Source organism: Sardina pilchardus, chromosome 20 (genome assembly GCF_963854185.1).
Source record: "Sardina pilchardus chromosome 20, fSarPil1.1, whole genome shotgun sequence".
In the NCBI taxonomy this organism is placed as follows: domain Eukaryota; kingdom Metazoa; phylum Chordata; class Actinopteri; order Clupeiformes; family Clupeidae; genus Sardina; species Sardina pilchardus.
The window spans coordinates 15246775-15268105 of record NC_085013.1 but is presented as its reverse complement, the minus strand read 5'-3'; the positions used below and the strand labels follow the sequence as shown (position 1 = coordinate 15268105).

Genomic DNA, 21331 nt, shown 5'->3' with positions numbered 1-21331 from the left:
GTTGTTGGCTCTCGTGGCTGGACCATCCATGGAGAGATCATTCTTTCACTTTCCCACTAACAGAACCAGCCTCATCTGCCTGTTACTCATTTGTATCTTCACCATTGCTTTAAAGCTTGGCACCATCCCGTTAACCTTATTGCAATATGCAGTCAAACAATCAGGCACAAAAGCAGTAGGCTGTTGGCAATTCCCATAGCCTACTCCTGACTTCTGAGGATCTCAGCTAATCTCCACCTTCAGCTACATCACAGGAGAGTTATACAGCAGAGATGCCAATGGTCAACATGCAGTTATGAGTTTGAGAGCTGGGGATAAGATGAATGACAATCTAGAAGAACAGAAAGCTAAATCTGCCGCGCAAGGCAGGGTGGGAACACAGGCTAATGCACCCCAAAGGATCCCTAGGAAACAGAAAGCTCCACCTCCTGAGACTGACTATGAGAGACAGACTGCAGGAGAAACAGAGCATAAACAACCTTTAGAAAGTGTGCATCACAACTTCAGTCATGTGTGCACTAAAAACGTTTGTGTGTGCACTAGACACCGTTGTGAGGACATGGGCACATGTCCCTGTATAGTAAAGGCTTCGTAGTGCCTAGACTACTAATAAACTGAAGTGATATGAGTGCGTTTGGACATTAGAGTTATTTGTTGTAATGAAAAAGCCTATGTAAGGGGGTGGGATGAATTGGGGTCAACCAAGTTATTATGGGCATACACTCTATAATGGAATAAAATCTAAAGTGGTATATTCACCATCCAGATCGATCTACACCAAAAGTATTGGGTCACCTGCCTTAGACTTCCACATGCACTTTAGTGACATCCCATTCTTAATCCGCCGGGTTTAATATGACTTCGGTCGACCTTTTGCTGCTATAACCGCTTCAACACTTCTGGGAAGGCTTGGCAAGGTTTAGGAGTGTGTTTATGGGAATTTTTGACCGTTCTTCCAGAAGCGCATTTGTGAGGTCACACACTGTGGATGTTGGATGAGGCGACTGACCCTCAGTCTCCGCTCTAATTCATCCCAAAGGTGTTCTATTGGGTTGAGGTCTGGACTAGGTGCAGGCCAGCCAAGTTTATCCACACCAAACTCTTTCATCCATGTCTATGGACCATATACTTTGTGCATTGGTGTGCAGTCATGTTGGAACAGGAAGGGACCATCCCCAAACTGTTCCCACAAAGTTGGGCGCATGGAATTGTCCAAAATCTCTAGGTTAATGCTGAAGCATTCAGAGTTCCTATATCACTGGAACTAAGGGGCCAAGCCCAGCTCGAGGATGTCCCCTTCCTGTTCCAACATGATGTGTAGGCCTACCAGTGCACAAAGCAAGGTCCATAGAAACATGGATGACAGAGTTTGGTGTGGATAAACTTGACTGCCCTGCACAATGTCCTGACCTCAACCCAACAGAATACCTTTGGGGTGAATTACAGCGGAGACTGAGAGCAAGTCTCCTCGCCCATCAGTGTGTGACCTCACAAATGCGCCTCTGGAAGAATGGTCAAAAATTCCCTTAAACACACTCCTAAACCTTGTGGAAAGCCTTCCCAGAAAAGTTGAAGCTGTTATAGCTGCAAAGGGTGGACCGACGTGATATCAAACCCTATGGATTAAGAATGGGATATCACTTAAGTTCATGTGGGAGTCAAGGTAGGTGACCCAATACTTTTGGCAATATGATAGCTAGGTCTAGAAATGTGCAGGCAAATCATTGCCAACTAGTTAAACTAACCTCTAAGCTTTTAGTTAGCAATCTTACAGCCCAAAAAAGAGGCATTTTAATGCAAGGTGTAAATTATCTCTCTGTCATCTACAAAGCTGCAGCCATCTGAAAATGTAGAGGCACTTGACACAACCACTGGGGGTTCATCTCTGTCAGGATCTTTGGAGCAGTCTAGTTCAGCCTGCTATCTGTGCATACTGGGTAATGTTGGTCCACCACGTTCCCATCATTCCTTGTTGCGTTCCACGTACACTCTGACGTACACGTCGCAGCTGTGATGGCTGCAGTCGAGGTGGCAGTTGTCGACGTGAAAAGCAACCTAAATAAAGTGTAAATATCTTGGAAAGGGGACATCGCAATGCCACAGGACCAAACGGTTTATTCAGGACTAATCGACTTTATTCTACTGAGTCAGTTGTGCGGGCTTTCTTTGAATTTTACAACGAATTTGCTAAGGTACAGCTGGAACCGTCCACGGAGCAAAATACTTAGCTAGCGATTGCTAGCAAGCCAAGTTACCACCGGTGCCCCTAAAGATTTCTCGATGTGGAGACCAAGCCAAAAATATCTGACCTGGGACTGATCTGGAGCTGAATTGACAGTGCACCCTTGAGATATGTACAGATGAAAATAGGCTGTTTCTGCTGTGCCAAGGACGTCAAAAGCCCTAGGACTGGACCACCGTACACTTAGCTTTAAGTAGCAAGCTAAATTAGCTAACGTTACCACTAGTTAGCAAACCTGCCCACCCTGTCATTGTTTTGACTGAGTGGCCATGTCTTCCTGGCTTGGTGGAATAGGCTCTGGGCTTGGCCAGTCACTCGGCCAGGTCGGTGGGAGTCTTTCATCATTTACAGGACAAATATCAAATTTCACCAAAGACATACTTCTAGAAGGGGCGGAGGAAGTTGGAGGTGAGTATACTTCAGTTGCAGAGCTAACGTTAGCAGGCTAGAGAACGCTGTAGGTCAGATGTCAGCTAACGTTGACATATGTCCCAAGTTACCATATGGATTATTATTACATTATTATTATACATGACATACATTATCTTACATTGCAGCGCCCAGGGAACTTCACAGTTGCGCTTGATTGACAGAATTTAAAAGCTGTTGCGATATTATCTGAACTAAGTCAAGGAAATATGATATATGATAACGTTAACGATGTGTGGTTTCTCTGGTGAAATGTCTAGTTTGAGACATGTCTTTCCAGACATGGTGAGCCAAATAGCAGTGAAACTTGTACATGGAGCTGCTCCGTCTTGTATCGTTTGTCTTTGAGTAAACATGTCGCCTCTTTCGCTGTCAAAAGTAAACACACCTTACAACCGACAGCACGGACAGAGAACTTTGATCATCTCATTCCAGCACTGCATGTAGACATCGATAGATAACAACGCATGCGTCACCTGTCAAAGACGAGGCTATGATGACATGGATTTAAACAATTTGAGCTCACCGGTAGAGCCGGCATATTATTGGATAGGGTCCAATCGCGCTGTTATGATTCTCAGTCTGGAGAAATATCAAATCATTAGGACACATAGTTAGCACTCAAATTTGGCCGGGAAACACAATAAGCTGAGAGTGCATGGTAGACCATTTGTTAAAGGGATATTCCGCCATTTTTGGAAATACGCTCATTTTCCACCTCCCCTCGAGCAAAACAATCGATATTTACCTTGTTCCCGTTCATCCAGCCATTCTGTGAGTCTGGCGATACAACTTTTAGCTTCAGCCTAGCATAGATCATTGAATTGGATTAGACCATTAGCTTCTCGCCTGCTAGCTTCATGTTTAAAAGTGACTAAGATTTCTGGTAATTTTCTCATTTAAAACGTGTCTCCTCTCAAGTTAGAAAGTGCAATAAGACCAACTGAAAATGAAACCTGGCGTTTTTCTAGGCTGATTTGACATGGAACTACACTCTCATCTGGCGTAATAATCAAGGCAACTTGCACACTACTGGCACTACTATTGCTTGTTGTCTATGGGGACTATTTTCAGATGCTGCGTACGATATCACTGCGCCTATGGTACGTTTGCAAGTTGCCTCGATTATTACGCCAGATGAGAGTGTAGTTCCATGTCAAATCAGCCTAGAAAAACGCCAGGTTTCATTTTCAGTTGGTCTTATTGCACTTTCTAACTTGAGAGGAGACACGTTTTAAATGGGAAAATTACTAGAAATCTTAGTAACTTTTAAACATGAAGCTAGCAGGCGAGAAGCTAATGGTCTAATCCGATTCAATGATCTATGCTAGGCTGAAGCTAAAAGTTGTATCGCCAGACTCACAGAATGGCTGGATGAACGAGAACAAGGTAAATATCGATTGTTTTGCTCGAGGGGAGGTGGAAAATGAGCGTATTTCCAAAAATGGCGGAATATCCCTTTAAGCTCATTGCACAGTCATGTGCAGCCAGTAGCAGTTGAGTGGTGTCACATGCACTGCTATCTCTCCAAGGCTGAGATAAAGCACCTAACTTGATTTTAGACGATCAGATTCCTCTGGCATGGCACAGTTTAAAGGGACAGTCACATCCTTGATGTACGCAACATGTAAAGAAGATGCACATTTGGACTACTTTTTGCCATGTAAATGCCCTTTTTTTTACTTTACTCCAAATTAACATTATTTTCAGAAGTTGAAAGGAGAATATGCTTAAGTTGTATTTTTGAAACAGTTCAACAGACTTCCCCTCATGCTACTCAGATATGCACATGGTACAGTCTCCTATGCTTTCTTGTAATTAGAAGGTAGGTTAATTCCAGGTATAAAAACATGATGTTATGGTACTTGGCATGACTCTTACACAATTATTTTTTTTCTCTGACAGATGCTACCACAGAGTTGCAGGTGTCTAAGTCTAGGCTGGAGGAACTGGAAACTGCCTTCACTGCACAGAAATCTGAGGTGTGCTGAGTTTTGCTTGCTGATCATGCATGTTTTGCTTCATTGAATATGAATGGTTGGTTTTTGACTGTTGTTGTAAATTGCCTTTCTGATGTGTGTACACGCTTATCACATGTGAGTTTTGTCCTACCACAGTATGACCGTCTACGGAAGATCCATGCAGAACTGGAGGAGAAGTTTGAAGGGTCTGAGCTACAGAACAAACAGTTGTCTTCAGAATATAGACACCGTCTGCAACAGAAAGAGGTATCCACCATCCAGTCCCTATACAGAGCTCAACAAAAGGAAATAGCTGTGAAGACCTGTTAATCAGGTTTGTTCGGCATGTATACAATGATTTTGTTTGTGATCAGGTGGAAATCAGCCACCTCAAAGCTCGGCAGGGTGCCCTGCAGGAGGAGGTGCAGAAACTGGAGCGCTCGGCCCAGCATGTGTCCTCCTCCCTTTCCTCGGGACCCGCTATGCTTCCCGTGACCACCTCAGCCAGCACCACCACCACCACCTCCTCATCCTTCATGACCCACCACAGCGGTGCGCACCAAGGCTTCCATGGCGACGAGATGGACCTGAGCGACGTGCTATGGTCCCAACAGGAGATCAACCGCCTGTCCAACGAGGTCCTGCGGCTGGAGTCAGAGACGTCCCACTGGAGACGTTTGGCTCAGGTAGAGAGCACCTACATTCCTCAACCTCCCTTTAGTCGTAGGTCATATTAATCACTGGAATATTTTACGTAGACTTTGATGATGACAATGTCACTCATGTTTTTGATTCAGGCCTCCAAAGCATCAGGAGGAGAAAGTGGGGAGCAGGATGAAATGCTTAAGCTGCAGAGGACAGTTAAGGTATGAGCACCCTAAGCACAAGACACTAGGCAGTTAGAGAGAGTAGTTACTATATAATGTTAGGCCACCTTATCCACTTGCTGCTTTACTCTTGAATTTGTACTCTTTGTAAGTCACATTGGTTAAAAAGTGTCAGCCAAATGTAATGTAATTGATTGAATTCAGACTCATTAGATCTCAGTCTCGTTAGATTTGTTTATATTTGGCTGTATGTTGACAATTATCTGACAATATAGTTTGGTCAGATATACTATGTTTGCACACAAAGATTAAAAGGCAGTCCAACCCACCAGACTGTTTTTTGGATGCCTATGAAAACCAAGTACAATATTGTGGCATATAAACTTTACAGTTGATGCATCCACGTATGCCCATAAACAGCATTGGAAGTGTAACTGTTCTTTAACTATTAGATCTTACTCTGGTCTGTGCTCTATGAATCATGTTGAGACATTGTCAGTTGTTGGGTATATAAATCAAAATTAAGCAGATTGAAATTGAAAACACACACACACACACACACACACACACACACACACACACACACACACACACACACACACACACACACACACTTTCTCATTCTCTCTTCTCCACTTTATTCCCCAGGAGCTGAGGGAGACTATGGGCCATGAGATGGACCAGCACCAGCATGAGCTGACCGCTCTGCAGGATGTCCAGCGACAGAAGCTGACCGAGGTCACGCGCAGACACCGACAGGAGCTGGCCGAGTATGAGGAGCGCATTGAGGAGCTGGAGGAGCAGCTGCAGAGTGGTGAGCACCATCCTGGGGATTGGGTCACAGAGTGCCAAAGCCATACGTTCATGCTGGAAAGGATGAACAAGGCCAATTTCATTGATTTCACCCGCATTAAAGCTAAGCTGATTTCACTTATGCCACTTATCTCTGGAGGACTGAGATCTGGATCAAACCAGAAAACACTGCCTGCCTGGGCTTTTAACTAATTACATGTTTTCTCATTCTGTCAGCAGGAGCTTTTATGAAATTTTAAGCAATGTAAACATAACCTGGCTAAAATAATTTGTAGAATTCCTACAATTCTTGAGGACAGCACAGGCACGAGAAGGCACAGCAGGCTGTTTGGAATGCAGTGTATGTGGTTCTGATTAGGTAGATTTGCCCCAGCTGTTCAAAACAAAACATTTCCAATGCACGCATTGTACTCAAAACATAGCAGCAGACATTGTCCCCACAGTAACTGACTTTGGTTGACCAGCTTAGGCTTCTGCTTCTGTATGTCGATGCCAATCCTTACATCCATCACTCAATTATCTCCTCCTCTCCCAGGTGGCAACCTCAGCCCAGCCTCCCCGAACCCTCCAGGACTCGAGCGGCAAGACGAGAGGCTGCGCGAGCTGACAGCCAGCCTGGAGGAGGCCTCTCGACAGCGCGCCGCGCTGGAGCAGGAGAAAGACGAGGCGCGGGCGGAGAACGCGGAGCTGATGAGCAACTACAGCCGCCTGCAGAACTCCGTGAGCGAGCTACAGGCTCGTGTGCAGGAGCAGGAGGGCAAGGCCATGCTCAAGTCCCAGCAGGACGCAGAGATCCAGATGCTAAAGAAGGCACTCAATGGTAAAAATATCGAAAATAGCAAAAACTGTTTCAGTTCTTCAGCGCTATTTTTACTTTGGCATTCATTATCTTCATTTAAGCATAGTGGGCAGAGCCTGCTTTTCAGTTGAAAATAGGTTAACAGTCATACTAGAAATGTGATCAATAACAGTAATCTCTTTTCTGTGTTTTTGTTTTCGTGTTTTAGGGGCAGAGAAAGAGATAACGAGGTTAAAAGGCCTCATTGAGGTTTGTATATTTTTTTGCCTGTTTTTATTCATGACATCTGTTATTGCAATTTCTACTGTGCTGTCAGCATTTTACTTTATTTCAGAGTGAGCCCAAGGATGAGGTTGAACATGCAGACATCTTGGAGCTCAACACAATAATTGGAACACTAAAAACTGAGAAGGAGGAACTGGAAAAAGAAATGGTGGGTGCTAATCTCAGCTGTATGTACAGTATGTGTGGTAATCATAGACCTAAAAGAAATGGACAAACAGACTCCGTTGTTCTCAATGGAAGGGGGCTGAAACAAAATTCCGTTTACTTTCCGTCGTACTGCGCAGACTCGTACTCGCTTCGTGACGTTAGCCATCCTGCACATTGCTGTAACTCGTCTGATAGATCGAAAACCTCTGAAATTGTTAACGTTCGTTTTTAATATTATTATTAGTTTACTTGCCTCTAGGTAATGCTTTACCCTATCAAACAGTAGGCTACCGTAGGCTACACACATTTTCACTGATCTTGCGAATGACTTTCTGTCATGGTTTTCGTGCAGGCTCACTCAGCTTCTTATCCAAACATTATGGGAAATCTCCCCTCGAACGTTAGCTTCCCTCCAACCGACATGCTAACTATACTTTTTTACGAGAAACCAACGTTATATACGAGGAAGAAGTGAATTAGTTTTGCCTTCAATACCCTATATAGAATTCAAAGAAGCTATAAGGGCGACACAGGGCACATGTTACAATACACTGTTCACAACGTAACCACCACCAGGAGTCCTGTGTAGATGTACTGTTTGGTTTTACTAATGGAAGAAAAGTGTGGATTGTTCATTTGTCCGTTTCTACGACCACTTCAATGTGGAAATGAAAGCTCATTTGTTGTCCCATTATCTTGCTCATTAAATGTTGTTGTTTTATTTTCATTTTATTGCCCCTTTGAGATCAGAGTAAACTGACTGACATGCTATTTTCCTGTTTTCATAACTGCAGCATGCCTTAGCAGCGAGACTGCAGATTGCAGAGGAGAGTTCAGCAACGGCTGCAGTCGGAGAGCCCGGGGGTGTAGACCAGGGGGAGGTGGCAGAGCTGAAGGCCCAGCTTGAGAAGAAGGAACAGGCTTTAACTCAAGCTCAACTAGATCAGGACACTCTCGCTGCAGAGCTGGAGGAACTAGATGGGCAGAACCAAGAGGCCACACAGGTCTGTCATGTCACTGACAGTTACATTTACATCTTTCATTTAGTACTTGAATATTTGGATGAAATGTATAAAAAATACAACTATTCTTCATTACAAAGTATGTTGCAAATATGAAATGTCTCCCTACTCTTTTGTCCCTGCAGCATTTGATCGCTCTAAAGGATCAGCTCTCTCGCCAAAGAACAGACGCTGATGATGAAATTACTCATCTGCAGTCAGAGCTCAGTGCTGCCCAGGACCAGAAGGGGGCGCTGCAGCAAGAACTTGAGGCCATGAAGGAGAAACTCAGCCAAAGTGCCTTTACCTTGAATGACTTGCACATGGGCAAACAACAGCTGGAGGCTACAGTGAAGGAGTTGAGAGACAAACTGAGCAAGTCACATGAGCAGGCCAAAGAGATTCGACACGAGGCCTCCGAGCTGAGGGCAACACTGAAGGAACGAGAGAGCGATCTGGAATCGATCCGACACAAGCTGGGAGACGCTGGGGAGAAAGAGAGTGAAATGGAAGGACACAGAACGGAGCTTGATGACAAGGAGAGAGAGCTGGAGGAGATCAGGATGGAGCTGGCAGAGATGAGAAACTCCCACGAGAGGGTGAAATCTGATGACTATGAGATGAAGATAGAGAATCGTCGGCTGAAGGAAGAGGGCACCCAGATGCTGGCTAAAGTGGAGGATCTCAGTAAGCAGATGCGAGATGGCCAGGCTGCCCTCAACAGGGTCGTGCTGGAGAAGGACACCCGCATCGAAGCCCTGAAACTGGAGAAGAGCCAGCTGGAGGGCGAGCTGTCCCAAGCTGAGAAGCGCATCTCAGACCAGACCAAGCAATACCAGCAAACCATTGAGGAACTGAGCCGAGCTCGGTCCATGGATGCCTCTGCCCTGCAGACCGAACACGAACGAACAGTCAAACTCAACCAGGAGAAGGACCTGGAGATTGGTCAGCTGAGGAGGGACATGGAGCAGCTGACAGCCGACCACAAGGACACAAACGAGATGCTCTCCATCACCGTGGCTGGGCAGAAGCAGCTGACCGAGCTCCTGCAAGAGAAGGATGCCTTTGCCGAGACACTCAAAGCAAAGGCAGCAGAGACACAGAGGGAGATGGACGAAACCGTGGCCAGAGTGAATCAGGACAGCGAGTCCTTGAGACGTTCGGTGGAGGACAAGGACAAGCAGCTAGGTGCCATGAAGGAGGAGAACAGCCACTTGAAGGAGGAAATTGATAGGCTGAAAGACCAGCAGAGCCGTCCACAGCCCATGTCCGAGCCCCGGACACTGGACATCATCACGGAGCTAGAGACGGAGGTTACCCAGCTGAAAGCGGCTCGGGATCGTTTGGATGGGGAAGCTCAGTCCCTGAGGGCAGCAGCGGAGGAGCAGCGGGGCACTCTACTCCAGTCCCAGAGTGAGCTAGAGCAAGCCCGCTCGCGGCACGAGCAGAGCACCCTCAACTACGAGCGGCTCATTACCACCAAGGATGAGGAGATTGCTCGACTCCGGGAGACAGCGGAGACACAGCTCCAATCCCCACCAAGCCGGGAGATTCTGCAGGAGGACGACAAGACCCAGTCACTCGGCAGGGAGAACGGCAACGAGAAGCACGACTTCTCAAAGGTGGAGATTGAGAAATTGGTGAAAGGCATCAAGGAGAAAGAGAACGAGATTAGCCAGCTGAATGAGAAGAACCTTTCCCTGACCAAACAGCTGGACCAGCTGGTGGTGTCCCGGGACGAGGTGGGGAAGCTGTCTCAGATGGTGCGGCAGAAGGACCTGGAGATCCAGGCTCTCCACGCGCGAGTGTCCATGAGTGGCGTCGGAGGCCACAACCAGGACGTGCTCTTCCTCCAGCAGCAGCTGCAAGCCTACGCTGTGGAGCGGGAGCAGGTGCTTGCCGTGCTCAATGAGAAGACACGGGAGAACAGCCAGCTGCGTTCCGACTACCACCACCTCATGGACGTGGTGGCCGGAAAGGAGGCGGCTCTCCTGAAGCTCCAGCAGGAGAACCACCGGCTCTCCTCCTCCAGCGATCCCTCGGGGAGCCAGGAGATGTTCCGCGAGACCATCCAGAACCTGTCCCGCATCATCCGCGAGAAGGACATCGAGATCGACGCGTTGACACAGAAGTGCCAGACATTGGTGACTGTCCTGCAGGCGTCGTCGGCCGCAGACTCAGGCGGTGGCGGATTGGGTGGCGGCGGCGTGAGCAGCAACCAGTTTGAGGAACTGCTACAGGAGCGAGATACTCTGAAGCAGCAGGTGAAGAAGATGGAGGAGTGGAAGATGCAGGTGATCACCACCGTGAAGAACATGCAGCACGAGTCCGCGCAGCTCCATGAGGAGCTGCTCAAGCTGCAGGGCCAGGTGACCGCGGACAGCGCCTGCAGTTCCCGTCTGTCCGGTGACTATGCCCGACTCATCCAGAGCTATGAGCAAAAGGAGAGAAGGCTGGGCTCTCTGAGCCAGCAGCTGGCCCACGTGCAGCAGAGTATTAGTCAACTCAGCAGTACCAAAGATGTCTTACTGGGGAGACTCGATAGTGTAGCACAGAGCCCTGATACGATGGTTATGGCCCCACCGCAGATGGCTGCCCCTCCAGTTGCAGTTGAGTCTTCCAGCCACCAGGGGGCAGCAGTGACAGACGAGGCACTGAGACAGGAACTGGAAACCCTCCGTCGGCAGCTGGCACAGCACGATGTCACTGTCCGGACACTGCAGGAGAATAACGGGCGCCTGTCGGACGCAGCCGCTGCCTCTGAAGGTGAACAACGGGGGAAAGCGGAGGAGGTGCGGCAGCTCCACGGACGGCTGGAGTCGGTCCAGCGCTCGCTCCGGGAGAAGGACCTGCTGATCCAGTCGAAGGGCGAGCAGCTGAACCAGACGACCGAGAGCCTGCGGAACCGCGAGAGCGACAACGAGCTGCTGCGGCAGGCCGTTACCAACCTGAAGGAGCGGGCACTCATCCTGGAGCTGGACGCCCGCAAGCTCCGCGAGGAGAACGAGGCGGTGGCAGCACGCTCGCGGGAGAAAGAGTCAGAGTTCCGCGCACTCCAGGAGACGAACATGCAGGTGTCCATGCTGCTGCGCGAAAAGGAGTTCCAGTGTAATTCGGCCATTGAGAAGTCTGCTGCTATGGAGAAGATGCTGAAGGACAGAGAACAGGTGAGTCATTATATGGCACGTTCAACTTTTAATCTCAGGTTCAACACTTGAGTTACCTCAAGCGACTTGTGAAGGACAGTGTCATTGGTATGTCTGCAGTGGGAGTTTTCAACAGGTTTTTGTTTCCTTAAATTACAAATTCCACATTCCCAGACAGCTTAGACATCTCTGAAAAACAAAAGGGGGTCTGCCAGACCGTAAAGGTTCAGGTGCTGAAGGAAAATATTTCAAGCACCAGGGTTTCATATTTCTTTGGATAGTCTTGCTAGTGTTTGTATTCAGATGTGCTTGATATCGTCCAACAGGGCAAGTCGGGTGAATTGAACCAGTTGCTGAACGAGGTGAGGTCCATGCAGGAGAAGGCGGTCATGTTTCAGCAGGAGAGGGACCAAGTGATGCTGGCACTCAAACAGAAGCAGATGGAGACCACAGCGGTCCACAGCGAGGTGCGATGGACAACACCGTCACTGACCTGGCTTTAAATACTGATTTTGTGATGCGGTTTCATCACCAGCTAGGGGGTTCACTGGTCTTTCTGTCCACGTAGATGGAATGTACAGTAACATTTACTGTACATTTACTGCACTGTACTTAACATCAGTATCCATAGAGCATTATAAACACATTTATAAAGGGTTAGAAAGTATTAATGGTGCCTCATATTGACTTTCATACTGTTGGTGTATAGGTACTGTTCTATCTGTTCACATTAATGCCCTCAGGAAGGATGATAATGTTATAGCATAGTCCCTTACAGCTTCAAGTATCATAATACATAATGCAGCATAATAAAATTTATTGTGCTTTCTCTTACTATGATTATTATTTTTATAATTTATTTTTATTTTCTAAGGTGTAATGGCTCATACAGTGAAACGATGAGTGCAGTCTTGACCATGTATTTAAAAACCCGCCGTGTTTAACGCATGCGTGTGCCTCGTGTCACTGCAGATGCAGCACCTGCGGGAGAAGGGGCAACGGCAGCAGCAGGAACTGGAGCGCCTGCGCAACCACCTGCTGGAGATGGAGGAGTCGTACACGCGGGAGGTGGTGGCGGCTGAGGACCGCGAGGCGGAACTGAGGCGGAGGGTCACGCTGCTAGATGAGAGGCTGGCGTCGTCCTCCAGTGCAGTGGAAAACGCCAGGTAAGAGGACTTGAATGTGATCTTATGAGTTCAGATACACCTTTTAATAGCCACTGTCCAAGTACTGTGAAGTTGTCTACATCTTGAGGGCTGTTTATACAGTATATATATATTTTTTCTTTAAGTAGCAATGAGTTTCTGTGATTGAACAAAGGGGCAGAGGAAGTGGTTTGTCCTGAGTTGCCTCCATACTCTAGCTCACCCTGTTGTCTTTGTGCTTGTGCACACGTGCAGTCAGCAGGCCAGTCTGCAGGTGGAGTCACTGCAGGAGCAGCTGAACGGGGTGATCAAGCAGAGAGACGAGGCTCTGCTGCAGCTGCGCACGGCCCAGGAGCAGGTCAACCAGTACGCCATGTCCCTTACCAACCTGCAGATGGTGCTAGAGCAGTTCCAGCAAGGCAAGACACGTCACTTCCTTGCCAAAGTCTGATGTTCTATAATATGGATATCGGTGAACATGATGCATATCTGTTGTTTGTATATTATCTATTATTTGATGTTGACAGTTGCAAATTTGCACTAAATTATTAGGATAGTCCTATGACTGACGTTCGTACTGTGAGTAGATTTGACTATGTTGTCCTATCATGTTGACTTGCTTGGCTCCTGACTTGTTGTTTTCCCTACATCATAACACTTAGCCCTCTCTCTTTACAGAGGAGAAGGCCATGTACTCGGCAGAGCTGGACAAGCACAAGAGGGAGAAGGAGGAGTGGAGGAGGAAGGCAGAGAGACTGGCGGATGAAGCTGCAGCCCTGAAGGTACATGGACACACTTCCCTGTGCTCATTACACTCCCACCTGTGCCGGTTGTTGTGTCGTTGTCATGGCATTGCGTCATTTACTGTTGTACTGCAGCCTCGCTAATGATTGTGATCCTGTCTCATTGATTGTGTCCATGCGTGTTTGTGCGTGTGTGTGTGTGTGTGTGCCGTGTTGCAGCTGAACCTTGATGAGGCCACTGCTGCGTTGGATTCAGCTTCCAGACTGACCGACCAGTTGGATCTCAAGGAGGAGCAGTTAGAAGATCTGAAAAAACAAGGTTTATTGACCATACCATTTTGAATTTGGATGATATTTAGTCGTAACTTTTTAATTCCTTGCTTGAGAGTTGGGTATTTCATAATGACTGTTGTGCATGTAGTAATCTCATATTTCTACCTTATGTAATTCAGTTTTTGAGCTAAATAGGCCTAAATGGTCACCACATGCCTGCATTAATGTTAAGTCACCAGACTTAAACCTTATCTGAGTATAGTGATCCCTTGTCTGAGATCGCTGGCAGAAGAGCGCTGAATGCATCTGCTACGTGTGTCTCGGCTTTTGGAGGCGGCGTGGGTGCGTGCGTCTGAAATTCCTCACAGGCACTCGCTGACAGCACGTATGTTTTATAACCTTTTGCCGGCGAGCCAAACCCAGATCTGCCTTCTCTTCTCCATGGCCGCCCACCCCTGGGCCCTTTTCCTCCACCTTCGCAGGCAGGCGCGGCCCGACGGAGCTTATCTGGCCCACTGGAATAACATAAATAAAATCCATCACTCTTCAGAGCCTGCTGCTGACCCAGCAGGGTTGCCCTTTCCCAGACCAAGCCACTCGTATCACACTTCTCAAAATGACATCACACGACATTCTCAGACGTTCTTACCGTGTTCTCCACCCACGGCCCACCATACCCCCCCCACGCACGGCCCCCCCCACCCCCTTACTTTCTCCCCTGTATGATTGCCGAATTCCTTGGGCACTGCAAGGCAGGCATTTGAGATTGGGGCTTGTTTGTTCTGCCAAATGGCTGTGTGAAATGGTTAAATAAGGCTATGCTCCGGCTGACAGGGCGCTTTGTCCTGCGCTGCCAGGGCCAGTGCTGACGGGGGCCTTTACTTTGGCATGTCTTCCTGGTCCCTTTCTGCCGCTACACTCAGACAGAGAATTAATCCCTCAGGTCAGGCCTGTCCCAGACATCTGGAAAGTAGCGGAGTGCAAGAGCGGTGAGATAAGAATGTTTGTGTGTGTGTGTGTGTGTGTGTACTCTTGCAGTGAGCGTGAGGCAGGAGATGCTTGAAGACTCCCAAAACAAGTTAGTGAACTTGCTCAACAGCACCGAGGGCAAAGTGGACAAGTAAGTTGAATACCGCTCATAATGTTTTACGAGCATAATAAACACATTGTAAATGAATACGGCATGACAGTCAGTCTCCTGAGAATATGAGCACAAGTAGAAGAAGGATGTTTTTTGTGCCCGCAGGGTACTCATGCGGAACTTGTTCATGGGGTACTTCCACACCCCGAGAAACAAGCGTCCAGAGGTGCTGAGGCTCATGGGTAGTGTTCTTGGAGTTGACCGAGATGAAGTCGACAACGTAAGCCAAATACACACACACACACACACACACACACACACTAACATATACACATAAGTAGGTATAAGACATCGAGGTTTCTGTACGAAAACAACCGCTACATGTATCGGACTGTATTCTTCCTGAATTGATGATGTCTCTTTTCTAATTTGTATGTTGCCTTGACCTTTGACATGGTCCATGAGGTCAGTGTCTTTCGTAACATGCCTCTCTGTCCTTCCTCAATCATGTTGACTTGCATGAGTATGAATCAGTGCACGCCGCGATTTCTCAGCTCCCTTGTGGTATTAAACCACCATTAGCTCAGCAAGACCTCACAGCCGTCACATCAAGGGACTGGGATAGATCCCCGTTTCTCATGGGTGTTTTACTACAGATACCCGCTACCAGCGGAGTGAAATTATTTCTTTGTCAAAGTTCTGCTGGTCATTTGTTGTTGTTGGATCCGTGCCAAGAGAGATGGCCTCACAATTTGTTCAGCATTATGAAATAACTTTAGATAATAATTGAATATAAACTAATGTTGATGTTCAGTACTAAATAATATCATCTGCAGATACAATTGATCCTCATAAATGGCATTGCGTGGCCAGGATGTTAGTTGTAGAGCAAAACAAGAATGAATCTTTCTCTAAGGGGGTCATTGTTTCCTCTACACTTAAGATATTAGAATAAGATAAGAGTATTTCCTAGAATTAAACAAGATCAGGGCAGGCTATTGGAGACCATTGGATTAGGGTGCAAGAGTAATACGACAGAAATGTGGACCTCTGTTGAGCTAAATATATTCTGGGACCTTATCTTTTTAACTTTGGTGATATTCCAGAACAGCTGAGAACCAAGCTTTTTTGTGTTCTGGCTAGCCATTTTCAACACACTTGCAATTTTTAGAATTTAAAAATGAGTCAGGTTGCTTTATAGACACAAATATTCATGTAGTGCATTTTTGGGGTCCAAGTTGATAATATTCCCCCAAAAGTATTTGGTTTTGAGTGTTTGCCAATCTTTAGTTCTAGCCTGATAAATTCTTGGCCCTGTCATCACACATCATAGTAGAAACGTTGATGGGCAGAATAATGTACACAGTCCAGTTCATCTTGGCATCATTTTGAAGTGTTCTTGATTAAATGGTGATTTCATTCCTTTCGGTGGTCTGTTATATAAGCAATTCCTACTCGAAATGTATATTATTTGATAGGAGCCTCCAGTCGCTAGCATAGACTAATACACCTCAGACACTAGACTCCCCCACACCAACCATCATAAAACAGTCTTGTCGTAAGGAGGAGTGTCTGAGGCCAACCCCAGCTTTGAGAGCATTTCCTCAGCCTCACTGCATTGGCGTTTGAGGCTTGATGGGACAGCTTCCAGCTATTCAGACCGTGTTACCCAACTGCCTTAAAGAAAAACAGATTTGTAGAATGAGGGGCAAAATGTGATTACAACTCCTCAGAAAGCTTTTTCTACACTTTTATTGCTCTTGAGAGTGTTCTCACCCCCACTTTCCCCCCCCAACCCCCAACCACAAGCTCTTCCCTTCACTATTGCAATTTTCCACTCTAAGATGTCTGTTTACAGCACAAGTGCTGTTTCCAAATCCTGACCCAGAAACCTCTACCCCCTTTAGTTTTTTTTTTATTATTATTACTTTTTTTTGAAGTGCAGATATTTTCTCCCCACCAAGGAGGTTGAAGTCATCATTTGTTTGGCTTTCCAAAGGATTCTGTTGAATTCCTCTGGAGGCGTTTCTTGGATGGATTGTTTGGGATATCCATGTCCAGTCCTCTTCTTTTTCACCCCACCAGCAGTGAGAAGGGACACTGGTCATGAGTTTGCTTACAAACATTTATCTGAGGGTCGCGCAGGGACCAAGGTCATGTAAGAGAGGATGACTCCCTCTTTTGCTCCTCATCTTCCTGGAAGTCAGCTGCTTCTCTCTCTCTTAGCGGAAAATGAGAACCAATTACAGCAAATTACAGTAAACGGTAATAACTTTTAATCTCATTCTTGAGAAAGCAGCTGCAGGAACTTCTTTGTAGTAAAACATATGCCATGTTAGAACAACAACTATCACATGTGCAGATTTCCTCCTTGCAAGTAAATAGTGTATCTTCTTTAGCCACACTGGGGCTAACAAACCCATACAAACCCGCATACTTTGAATTTTTGGTTGACAAACAAATTGCAAGTGCAGCACCTTAACAGACACGCCAAGTTCCCCCTTGGATTTAGCCTCTTTGCTAGCAAGGTTTGAAGTCAAACAGCCAATCAAATTACACCCCTTCCTTCCATGCTGCTGAAGCACCATGTGATTTTGTATGTGTTAGTCTGAGCCATTATGCCTGTTGCAAAGTTACAGAGTCAGTACAGTGCACATACACGTAATAGTGTTTAATAGTAAACACTCAATAGACCGCTAGATGACCATGAGGAGCAATTCGCTGAATCATACACATGTATGGGATTAGAATTATAGACCGCTCGGATTACAGCTAGTTTGGTGCGTCCTCTTTACTGACGCATTTGATTGTATCATCATGCTGAAGTACAAGTCACATAGACTACTGAGTAATCACTGTTACACCCCTACATGAGGTTTTTTTTTTTTTTTTTTTGAGGCCTTTGGCTAAATTAATTCTCACTCTAATTTCCTTAACCCCCCTGAGCCCATTCTTAAACAACTTTCACAAATTATTATGAGCTCATTTCATTGGCAAAGACTGGGGATCATCATAAGACAACATTCTGTCCATCCTTGGTTGATAAGTATTGCAAAAGCATCATCTGGTCTTGTATAATGAGGACTTGAGAGAACTGGCTAAAGTCCATTCATAGCAACTTTCCAAGATCTAAAAGACAAAAACAACTGGAAGTAATTAAACGTTGTGCAGTAGTAGACACTGCTCAGCTATGTTGAGGCTCAGGTGATTCAGTAGAGGAAGCCCTGCTGTGTGTGGGTTTATAGGAAAAGGAATGTATTTGTTACTAGGTACCAACTGTCACTAATGCTGATAATATTGGCTTTCTCATTCTTTATTTCCTTGTTTGCCTTTTGGATGCCATATTTAAATGCCTGCAAAAGAGAACAAAGTCTTTAAGGAAGTAAATGTAGAGGGACAATTTGTCTGGGTGATTAATGGATTTCTTGCATCTAATAATCTAAATGCACATGCCACAGCTAATCCAAGGAGGACAAAGGCTATTCTAAAAGTCCCTCCTTACACACTCAAGTACATTTTATTTTATTTTATGACCCTGCATTTGTGACTGATGTCTTTTAGTGTTTCATTTACAGTATGTGCTGTTTGTTTACTGGTCTCATTAGATGCTGGAGGATGAGGGGCGACGTGGGGTCAGTGGCTGGATGTCCAGTTGGCTGGGTGGGAGAGCCGTCCAGAGTGTCCCCAACACTCCCCAGAGGCCAACTCAGGCTCAGGGCTTCAACTCGGTAAGTCCACTCCAACCAGTTAACGAGAAAAAGAATGTAGTGGAAGCTTATTTAATGAAACCTATACCTTGAAGTCTGTGTTTTGGACAAAAGGAAGGAAGTAAGGGAAACTTTTCAAACTAAGTGCTTGCGTTTGTGGGTCCCACAGTCTTTCTCTGAGATGTTTGTGAAGTTCCTGGAAATAGAGTCGACTCCTACACTTCCAGCACCTAAGCTGCCTGTCTACGACATCAAGCCCCTGGGGGCGCCTCCACCAGGTCGCATGTCAGCCAGCACGCCAGCAGCAGCCTCAGGTAATGCACCAGCCAGACATCCCAACCCAGAATACTACAGAGACTTATAATTCAGTCGTACAAGCAAAGTGATGAGACTCCACCACAAACGCACTACAGTACGTTTCAATACAGCCTTTTCAGGCATACTCCATGTCTGGAAATACCCAGTAAACATAGCCGGACAGATTTTTTTTACATTGTCAAAGAAGTTTCTGGAATAGTTTTAGAACAAGAAGGATGGGTTTTCATGTTAAATCACATGATGAAACGACTTCATAAAGATGCTACACTTAGATATGTTTTAACAGGAGTTAATGTGGAAAGCAGAAAGTTGTTTAGGCTATGTTCTCCAAAGGGTGTTATGGGTCATATCATTGAAGGTATGACTGTATATGCAAGGTCTTAGCTTAAAACAGGCAAAGATTAAGTAGAAATGAAAACAATGTCAAAAAGTAAGTCTTGATGTAAACATTACTTTGTAATCTCAAAACACCTATACACTATATTGCCTAGATATCTACACAAGTTAGCATGGTAACCTGCTGGAACCGCTCTGACTAAAGCTTTTGTCATTATTAATGGGTCTACATCTAATGAAGTACTGTATGAAATTAAGTTAATTTGATCCTACAGAAGCTTGACTAATCCGTCCTTCCACAGGTGGGGCAGGAGGACCCAGCAAGCGAGCCTCACAGTCCAACCCCTTCTTGGCTCCTCGTTCAGCTGCAGTGCCCTTGCTCAACCCCGGAGGTGGTAGTGGAGCAGGTAGTGGACACCTGCTGATGAAGCCCATCTCTGACTCACTTCCTACCTTCACGCCCGTGCCCGTCTCGGCCGAGGCCAGTGGGGGGGCGGTGCTCAAAGACCTGCTCAAGCAATGAGTGGTGCCTGACTGTGCCCGCTAAAGCACTTTAGCCAATCACAGCCCTCAAGACACTATGCAGCCTGCGCAGCGTGGACAAGCAAAGCCAGGACAAGTGGTTATAGCACTAATTTACAGATGCAGACATCACAGCCCTTGAGGCTGGTCTTATTTGTGGTTCATCCAGACTGCTCTCTTCCTTTTTGTCGGAAGGCAACAGTTAGACTTTTTTTGCAGTGGGTGCCAAACCAGTGGGTATCTGGTTTGAGACAGCACTTTCCAGTGTTGAAAAAAAAAATTGTCTGGGCTTGAGACATCCCAACACTGCAGCGCATAATCAAGAGGATTTTTTCATTATTTAGTTATTTTAAACGTGCAATTTATCTGGTGCGGGATCCCCCTGATGTTGTCTGGCAAAACCACATAAAGATTTACATGGCTGACTGCTTCAGTTAAAACCATAAAGATTTTTCTGTCCTTTATTTTCTTCCTTTTTCTCTAGGCAGTTGCCAGATATGACAAAGTGTTACAGTAACAACAGCTATCCTAGAGGGCTAAGGTATTGTGGCTGAGGCTGGTGGCCTCTCTTATGTATTTGCAACATGATATGAATATGTTGTTAAACCTGTACATTATGGATATTTTTCATTCTCCTGCACTGTGGAAAGTGCGCAAATCATACTTTTTCATCAAATTGAATGAACCTTTGGGTTTGTGAAGATTAAAACATGTACTTTTACAAAGTCTGCTAGCTGCACAAGAAGAATAAATACGTTTACAGGATGAAGGTTAGACTTCTTTGTTTAATAAATAACAATAAAGAAAAACTTCGCTGGACATTTTTCTGTGTGTATTGGCAACATGATATTGGGAGTTGGAAAGCTGTATAGCTACTCTACTGCCTCCCTAAATCTCTGAGCTTCTGAAAGGGAATATTGTTACAAAACAGACTACACAATGCCTTCAAATTATTTGTACTATATTCATGATTTGGGCAATATAATTTATAGTTTGGGGTGAGAGGTTTTTGCTCATGTTGTCTGCATAGTAGCCTACCCTTTTTAATTTAATTGATACGTTTTCACCAAGATTGAGGAGCTCTCAGACAAATATGATGAAAAGCCTATCAGTTAAAAATGTTTATTCTGGCAAAATAAAAACATCTCTTCCATGAATCATGTTGTACATCATTTTCACATCTAAGTGTTCTTGTTTTGCACATTTTATCCACCAAGTAGCCTACATCCATGAAATACTAATGCTTGGTCCTTCTTTGTTATGTCCATGAAGACACAGACCTGAGTTTCATTTGCACCTTTGTATTCTTCCCAGGTTCCTAAAAGTTCTGGTGCATTGGGAGAGTATCTTACTACCATGCTAAGAGTATCTCAGTACATACTGTAATGATTACACAGAAATAGGCTAAGAATCTCCCTCTCACTTTGGTGATGTGCACTATATATAGACATCAGTTTCAGAAATGTTTTTGATTAATGTGCTGCTGACCCAGGCCAAAACAAATCCATTATTTAAAACCACTGACAACAATAATAGCAGTTCATAGACACCACGGT

General features: G+C 45.7%; 1 protein-coding gene across 1 annotated transcript; it reads left to right on the top strand.

The window, feature by feature from the left end:
- The first annotated feature begins 1998 nt into the window (after nt 1-1998).
- On the top strand, nt 1999-20923 carry trip11 (thyroid hormone receptor interactor 11). The gene is made up of 21 exons (XM_062522140.1): nt 1999-2650; nt 4577-4653; nt 4789-4899; nt 5007-5318; nt 5430-5498; nt 6108-6273; nt 6808-7092; nt 7280-7320; nt 7406-7504; nt 8298-8507; nt 8651-11671; nt 11977-12117; nt 12623-12816; nt 13051-13214; nt 13474-13577; nt 13758-13857; nt 14850-14931; nt 15058-15172; nt 18498-18620; nt 18769-18913; nt 19556-20923. The coding sequence occupies exons 1-21, from the start codon at nt 2512-2514 to the stop codon at nt 19774-19776; spliced, it is 5919 nt and encodes a 1972-aa protein (XP_062378124.1). The 5' UTR covers nt 1999-2511; the 3' UTR covers nt 19777-20923.
- The last annotated feature ends 408 nt before the right edge of the window (nt 20924-21331 follow it).